The sequence below is a fragment of the Arachis ipaensis genome, chromosome B02, assembly GCF_000816755.2.
Source record: "Arachis ipaensis cultivar K30076 chromosome B02, Araip1.1, whole genome shotgun sequence".
Classification (NCBI taxonomy): domain Eukaryota; kingdom Viridiplantae; phylum Streptophyta; class Magnoliopsida; order Fabales; family Fabaceae; genus Arachis; species Arachis ipaensis.
Window position 1 is genome coordinate 85,653,918 of NC_029786.2, and position 8,810 is coordinate 85,662,727.

Consider the following 8,810-nt stretch of genomic DNA (forward strand, 5'->3'; position numbering starts at 1 on the left):
TTTAATTTAAAATTTTTTATTATTTTATATTTTTTATTTATGTAGGATCGATTCTGCCAGTTTAACTAGTGATTCATTGGTTGAACCAATAAACCAATAGTTTAATCGGTTTGATCACTGATTTGATTCTGTCAACTATGCTTTGAAGTCTAAGTTATGTTGTAATTTTATGTTTAATGTTTTAGTGTCTTTAGACTTTTAGATTGACACAACTTAAGTTGGTAAAATTTTTACTTTTTAAAAATAGTTTACAAAAATTCGCTTTTAAAATATAATTCTTTAAAAATTGTAGTATCTATGTTTAGTAAATTAAGTTCGATAAAATAATTTTTAAATTTAAAAATATTATAATAGACATTAATATAAGAATTAAATTTAAATATTAATTAATATATGATATTATATTAAACTTTTTAATTTTCATAAATACAAACCAACTTTAAAAAGCTCTCCTTAGATATTTGCAAAAGCACCCATAGGCCTCTGCAAGCACAAGTATATTAGTTTTTTTATTTACCAAATATATGTGCTTTTAAAAAGTCTTACCAAATCACTAAGGCTTAGTTTGGTAAAGTTTTTATTTTTTGAAAAGTCAACTTTTTAAAAGTTGCAGTACTTGTGTTTAGTAAAATCAAACTAAAAATAATTCGATGGAAAGCTCTAATAGGGTTTCTCGTCAAGAAGAAGATTTAGTTCAACGAAGCACAAAGAAAGTCAAAACAAGAGATCATGTTGATCTTAATCGACCTAGTGATGAGATGGATATTAACCATCAGAATGGAGATACTCCTATGATAACCAAAGTGTCTTACAAGGAGTCCCTACTCAAACCTGCTGGACCCAATGTCAAGGGTGACGACCTTGTTGCTGATCCCATCGATGAAGATGAACCAAACCCAGAAGACAAGTGGTACAAGACTACTGAGAATGATGATCAAGTGGAGAAGCCCTTTGATCCATGTCCCAATATTCCAATATCCAAAGATGAATTCGATGAATGGTGCAAACCTTGGCGTGCTGCTCTCATGGTCAAAGTTCTGGGCAAACGAGTAGGCTTAGGATTCATGGAGCAACGCCTCCAACGTGATTGGGCTAAAAAAGGTAAGATTAATGTTATCGACATGGATCGTGACTATTTCTTGGTTTATTTTGCAGATGAAGGTGACTATAATCATGCCCTTATGGAAGGTCCCTGGATGATTGCCGGTCACTATCTTATTGTCCAACGTTGGAGACCCTTCTTTTTATCTTCTGAGAAAGAAGTCAGAAAAGTTGCTGTTTGGATTCGTATTCCCAACCTTCCGATCGAACTCTATAACCATAGATTTCTTTGGAGAGTGGCTTCAACTATTGGCCACATGCTTAAGATCGATCGCACTACATTAATTCATTCTAGAGGTCATTTTGCACGTATATGTGTCGAGATTGATCTGAGAAAGCAGTTAGTTCCCAAAATCTCTGTCTTTGGCGAGGTCCTAAATATTGAATATGAAGGTTTGTATCAAATCTGCTTCTCCTGTGAAAAATATGGCCACCGGCTAGATCGTTGTAATGAAACTCCGGTGGAAGAACCGGCGAGCCAAGTCAATGCTGATGGAGAAGAGGAGAATATCAATTATGATAATCAGAATCACGTTGATTCCGCGGACCAAAATGGAAAGTCTCATGATTCCCACAATCAAAGCGTTTCAAGCAATAACCAAGATCCTCCTTGTTTCGGGCCGTGGATGATGGTCAAACGACCACTTAGAAGGAAAAATGGCAATAATAATCTGAATAATCCTGGAAGCAATCAACGACATGATTCTTTCTATAATCATAGGTCTATTAATGAGGAAGTTAATCAGGGAAAGGAACATGGGTCAAGATTCAATGCATTACATGAAGAAAGTGCACTAATCACGTTGGAGGGTGAACCACATGCAGAAGGCAAATCTCCAAGTATTACCAATAATTGGGCTTCTCCTAATAAGGCCCAAAAAGAGAAAGCAAACTCCTAGCCCATTCAAAAAAAAGTTCTAAAGCAAGGTGCTGGCAAAAATCTCCAAATGGGCAAGAAACTCTTATTTAATAAAGTTGGGCTAGCCTAGAATGAGAAATTAGTGAAGTCCATCCCCAAAGTCACTACCAAGCCATCCTCCTCTTCGGTGGCAACTCCTAAGAACGTTCCCACCCCTGCTCCTAAATCTAAGGATCCTGAAGTTGAAGCTATAGAGGGTGTCGTTATGAATTACATGCGTCGGTTAGGGCGGGAGCAATACGAAACTGATGTTGCTGCAAAAAAGGTAAAGATTCAATTTGAAGACTATGCAATTCGTTCTAACCATATGATTGCTTCCCCTTCTACTGGTTCCTCTTCAAAGCCAATGGAGTTAGGGTACAAGTCAGGGGCAAACGTTGGGAGACCTCCAGACGATGTGAAGTCTCTCATTGTATGGAAGAACTCCAATAATGGGGTTGACTCCTCGGATAAGTCCGAATTGAGAACCCAAGCTCAAGCCTCAGCGTGATTTTCGTCCTTGGTGATGCTCCCTTCTCTGTTTGTTTTGTGATGAATATTATAAGTTGGAATTGTAGAGGTGCTGGAGGGAAAACTTTTCCTACTCTTATTAGAGATATTAGAAGAGAGTATAATGCAAACTTCATTATTCTTCTTGAAACTCATATAAGTGGTTCGCGTGGGGCTGCTGTTCGTGACAAAATTGGATTTGATAGTTCCTTTATTGTGGAAGCTAATGGTCATTCGGGAGGAATTTGGTGCCTATGGGACTCGGGTTCTTGGAAAGTTGATATTTTAGAATATAATCAGCAAATTGTTCATCTTAGGCTTACCGGTAATAATGCTGCTACCTGGCTCCTCTCTGCTGTTTATGGCAGCCCACAACGCCCAAATAGAAGATCCCTTTGGATTTTCCTCCGTTCCCTGGTAGCCAATATCAATCTTTCTTGGTGCATCTTAGGAGATTTTAATGCTCTTCTTCATGATTATGAAAGACAAGGGGGTACTCGTAGTGCTAATTCTGGAGCTTTCTCAGACTTTCAAAGTTGCGTTTCTGATTGTGGATTGGTGGATTTAGGTTATATGGGCTGGCTTTTCACTTGGAGAAGGGGTGATTTAGTCGAGAGATTGGATCGTGGTCTGTGTAACCTTGACTGGCAGCTGGCCTTCCGCGAAGCTAGCCTTAAGCATTTACCGAATTTCAAGTCTGATCACACGGCCATCTGCCTCCAACTCTCTACTGAAGCCTCTTACAATAGACACAGAAGACCTTTCCGTTTTGTTGCTGCTTGGATTTCTCACCCTGATTTTCACAGAATGGTTGAGAATTCTTGGAATGTGCAGGATTCTTGGTCTGATGGTATAATAAGCTTCAAAAATTCTCTAAAAAATTGGAATTATGATGTTTTTGGAGATATTTTCAAAAGAAAAATAACTCTTCTCAAACGACTGAATGGTATAACTTCAAGCCTTTCTCAGGGCAGTAATCAATTTCTTGAGAAGCTCCAAATTGATCTCTGGAAGGAATATAAAAATGTGCTCAATCAGGAGGAACTTCTCTGGTACCAGAAATCCAGGTGTAAATGGATTGAATTCGGCGATCGCAACACAAAGTTCTTTCATGGGTCAACTATGATTAAACGTCGAAAAAACAAGGTGACATCTCTCCTTGACTCTAATGGTAGCCTTATAACTGATAATAACGCTCTAGAAAATATGGCTTTTTCTTTTTATGCTGATCTATATAATGATTCTTTTCCCGATCACCCCTTTGTCCTTAATAATGCTTTTCCTCAGCTTAATGCAGAGGATTTGTATAGTGTTGGCAGGAACATTTCTGAGTTGGATATTAATGAAGCTATTTTTCATATTGGGAGCTTTAAGGCTCTGTGTAGGATGGTCTCCAGGCTATCTTCTACCAAAGCCAGTGGGATCGTGTTGGTCCTGACATGTGCTCTTTAGTGAACCAAATTTTTGCTAATCCCGAAAAAAATTGAGGAATTAAATGAGACCCTTATTACTCTTATTCCAAAAACAGAGTAGGTGACGAGCCTCAAGCAAATGCGCCCTATTAGCCTTTGCAACGTATCCTACAAAGTTGTTAACAAAATTCTTGCTAATCGGCTAAGAAAAGTCATGGAAAAATTAGTTGCTCCCACTCAGTGCAGTTTTGTACCCGGGAGGCACAGTACGGATAATATATTTATTACTCAGGAGATTATTCATTCTATGAGAAGCAAAAAGGGGTCGAAAGGGTGGATGGCTATCAAAATTGACCTTGAAAAAGCCTATGACAGACTCAAGTGGAGTTTTATCTACGATACTCTCTCCGACATTGGGTTGCCTCAGCATATTATTCATTCGATTTACTATTGTATTTTCTCTGCTAAGATGAGAGTTTTATGGAATGGAGAAGAGCTAGACAAATTCACGCCCACTAGAGGAATTCGACAAGGCGATCCCATTTCTCCGTATATCTTTGTTTTATGCATTAAGCGCTTGTCTCAGCTCATCGGCGCAGCTGTTCAGCATGGGTTTTGGAACCCATCTGTCTTAAAAAGGGATGCTCCTAATATTTCTCATCTCTGCTTCACTGATGACCTCATTCTATTTGCAGAAGCGAATTTGGAGCAAGCCGATATTATCAATAGGTGCTTGGAAGCTTTTTGTGTTAGCTCCGGTCAAAAAATCAGCCAAGAGAAAACTAGAATTTTCTTCTCTAGAAATGTGGGTCACAATGTTAGATATGAAATCAGTAACTTTCTTCATTTTTCCAGAACTGATAACCTTGGGAAGTATTTGGGTGTCCCTCTCCTTCATTCAAAAGTCTCTAATAATACATATGGTGATATTATCAACAAGATCAACTCCAGACTAAATTGCTGGAAAGCTTCCTCTCTCTTCCTGGTAGGGAGATGTACCCTGGTAAAATCTGTTCTATCTTCTATTCCTTATTATACTATGCAATCTGCTTTACTTCCTTCATCTACTTGTAATTTGATTGATCGTAAATGCAGGAACTTTCTTTGGGGGGACTCAGAAAACTCCAGGAAAATCCATCTTATTAACTGGGACAAAGTCTGCTCCCAAAAAAAACTGGGAGGACTCGGGATTCGCCACTCGGAAAAAATGAATTGTGCCTTCATGACTAAAGCTGGATGGGGTCTTGTTGAAAAAAGAGACTCTCTGTGGGCCAGAATCCTTCGCTCTAAATATGGTTGTGGTACCGATATTATTCCTAAGGTGGAAAGGAGGATGAATGAATCAAATCTTTGGAAGGGCATACGCAAGTCTTGGGATAATGTCCAGCAAAACTACATTTGGCGTATTGGGGATGGTTCCAAAATTAATTTTTGGAACGATAATTGGGTGCCAAATATTGGCTCTCTTGCGCCATATGCAAATCAGGTTTGTATGCCTATTAATTTGGAAGACAAACTTATGAATTTTTTAACTATTTCAGGTAGCTGGGATTATGATAGGCTCGCTACTTGGCTGCCTGATGAGATTATCCAGAAGATTGTTCCTATTTCCCCGCCCTCCCCTTGGAAGCAAGAAGACCAAATTGCCTGGAACCCTTCGTCTAACGGCTCTTTCGATCTTAAATCAACATACCAAAAGCTGAATGGAGAAGAAGGCATCGCTAGCAAATTACACAGCGTGATCTGGCACTGGAAAGGACCAGAACGCATTCGGATCTTTCTTTGGCTAGTGTCTCACAATGCTATCCTCACCAACGTGGAAAGAAGGAAAAGACATCTCACCCTTCAGGCAACTTGTCCAAGATGCTCATGTACCGATGAGACTACTCTACACGTCCTCCGAGACTGCCCATTTGCTGTGGGCATCTGGCTCCCATTCATCCGTGCAGCAGGCATAAACAACTTCTTTCTTCTTGATCTGCATGATTGGCTTCTCCAGAACCTTACGTCAAATGATGAGTGGTGCTGCCTCTTTGGTGTTATCATCTCCTCCATTTGGTTCTTCAAAAACAAATTCATCTTCGAAGGCGACATGACATCTCCCCATGTAAGAAGGATCAAGTTAAAGCTCGGTTTGATGAGATTATCAAAGTCTCGAGGTCTGACCTTCTTAACTGTGCACCTCGGATCACTGAAGAACGTTTCATTACTTGGCAACCTCCGTTGGAGAATGTTACCAAACTCAACGTGGATGGATCTTGCCTTTCTCAGAGTAGCAGTGCGGCTTGTGGAGGTATTTTCAGGAATCATCTTGGTCACTTTATTAAAGATTTTACCTGTAATCTAGGAAGCTGTTCTATTATGCACGCTGAGCTATGGGGCATTGTTCGCGGTCTACAAATTGCTGTGGCCAACAATATTAGTTCCTTAGTTGTTGAGTCTGATTCTATTGCTGCTGTTAACTTCATTAAGAAAGGACATAATTCATCCCACCCATGTGCCCCGCTTCTTGACGACATTGTTGTCCTTGCCAGCCGTGTGCCACATATCTCTTGGTCTCACTGTCTTCGAGAAGCAAATTTTGCTGCCGACAATCTTGCCAAGAAGGGCCATGATCTTCCCTTTGGCCTTCATCTATTTGACGTTGCTCCCCCAGATACAGCTATGATGATTATGCGTGACTTGTCTGGTTCTCCAATTTTAAGGGGTTCTAGTTAGTTTTCTTTTTGGGGTGTTTGCCCCCCTTGTCATCTAAAAAAAAAAAAAAAAACTAAAAATAGCTTTCGATAAGCACAAACACCATAATTGTGATTGATAAAATAGCTTATAAAAGTAAAAAAAGACTATAATAGACATATATATATAATAAAGAACAATTATTTTTTTTGTGCTAATAACTAATAAGGATAATTTTGAATATTTGTTATTATATAAGATTATATTAGACTTTTTAATTTTAATAAATACAAGTCAACTTTAAAAAAATTTTTCTTAGATGTTTTTAAAAACACCCCTAACTTTTAAAAGCTGCAAGCATAAGTATGGGTGTTCAAATCTAAACCGATCCAAATTAAACTGCTTATCCAATCTAATCCAAATCAAAAATTGATTAAAACCGCATTAATTTGGATTTGATTGTATTCTATTTTTTGCAAACCGCATGGATCAGATCGAATTTCGAATATACTTTTCAAAACCGATCCAATCCAATCCAAACCGCACAATATGCTATAATATTATTATTTTATTAAATTTTTATTTATTTATTTTAACTAGCATATATTTTTATTTCTAATGTTATGTTATTGCTAGTTTTTTAAGATATTGTTGAAACTTATTATGTTTTGGTTATTTAAAATTTGATGTTGGGACTTGTTATATATATTTATTTTTTTAATTTATAAAACCGCAAATCCAATCCAATCCAAACCGTACCGCAAATAAAATTAGTGTTCAGATCGGATAAATTTTTTACTTAAAACCGATTCAAACCGCACCACCAACATCCCTAAACATAAACACATGAACTTTTAATTTACCAAACACAAAACAAGGTATTTGTGCTTTTAAAAAGTATAAATTCTCTGCGAAAAATTTTAACAAACCAAACCTAAGTGCTTCGCTAATTAGTTTGAAGAGATTTCTACCTTTTATTATTAAGGCGATGTAGCAAAGGCTACGGAAAATACTGTTTGTGAAAAAATGTTAAATTTTAGTCACTGTTATAATATTTTGTAAAAGAGTAAAGTATTGTTTTTGTCTCCAACGTTTGGAGTAAATCTTATTTGTGTCCCTAACATTTAAATCGTCCTATTTGTATCCCTAATGTTTGTAAAAGTGATTCAATGTTATCCTGCCGTCAATTACATATCATGAGCACTTTAGTTTGAGTTTTAAAAATCTCTTCTTGAAGTTAGAATACAAATGTTTGGGATAGAATTGATGATCTACTCCGAAAAATAGCTCATCAAATGTTGAAACTAATTCCTACAACATTTACATAATTTACTTTTCTAGGTATATAATTGAATCTAAACATAAATAGTGGGTATAATATTAAAATCGAACACATCCAAGTGAGACCTAATTGAGAATAAATACATTCAAGTGAGAATAATTGAAAAATATAATCTGATTTGTTAGTATAATTGATAGTAGGATAATATTGAATCACTTTTATAAACGTTAAGGATACAAATAGGACGATTTAAACGTTAAGGACAAAAATAAAACTTACCCCAAACGTTTGGGACAAAAACAATACTTTACTCTTTGTAATAAATAAAAGACACACTTATTTATTTTTATCACGATTTAATGTTCGTAGTTAAAATTTGATGGCTAAATCTCATTTTTATAATAGTGATAGGTTCCATCGATGTCAGCGGCATGCACAAATTTCTAGAAGAGTTACATATAACTAGCACATAATTACTCTTGTTGGTTCATCTATCAATTGTTGGCCAATTTTTCATGCCGAGTATGTAAATGATTGCATGCTAGTGTTTTGAGTAAATGACTGTTTGTTTAGATCATTACTAAATTACCTTATCTTACCTTAATCTTAACAAAACATTATCCTATTAGATGGATTTGTTTACATAGATCAAATAACATTATTGTATTTGTCTATACATTGGAATTTCCAAAAAAATTAATCAAAATATATGATGGTAGTTAGATATGTAAAATATAGTAATAGAACGTTCTCATCTCAACGGTTTATACTATATAAGTGATGTCACATTATTCTAGCCTAGCATTTTTCTGTCTTATATTGAAAAGGAATGATAACCAAGAGATAGACATGTCTCGAGAAGTCGACATAGATTAATTAACCTATATTAAATCTATTATTTATTATTTTTTTTACGATCAAAATTTATCGA

General features: G+C 36.4%; 2 protein-coding genes across 2 annotated transcripts; both read left to right on the forward strand.

Moving 5' to 3' along the window:
* Positions 2,552–3,961, forward strand: LOC107627531. Its single transcript, XM_016330363.1, has one exon. The coding sequence runs from the start codon at positions 2,552–2,554 to the stop codon at positions 3,959–3,961; it is 1,410 nt and encodes a 469-aa protein (XP_016185849.1).
* LOC107627532 lies at positions 6,283–6,639 on the forward strand. Its single transcript, XM_016330364.1, has one exon. It carries the CDS (start codon positions 6,283–6,285, stop codon positions 6,637–6,639), a length of 357 nt encoding a protein of 118 aa, XP_016185850.1.

Coding starts and splice junctions, on each gene's coding strand:
- LOC107627531 (XM_016330363.1), top strand. CDS start 2,552: ATGAATATTATAAGTTGGAATTGTAGAGGTGCTGGAGGGAAAACTTTT.
- LOC107627532 (XM_016330364.1), top strand. CDS start 6,283: ATGCACGCTGAGCTATGGGGCATTGTTCGCGGTCTACAAATTGCTGTG.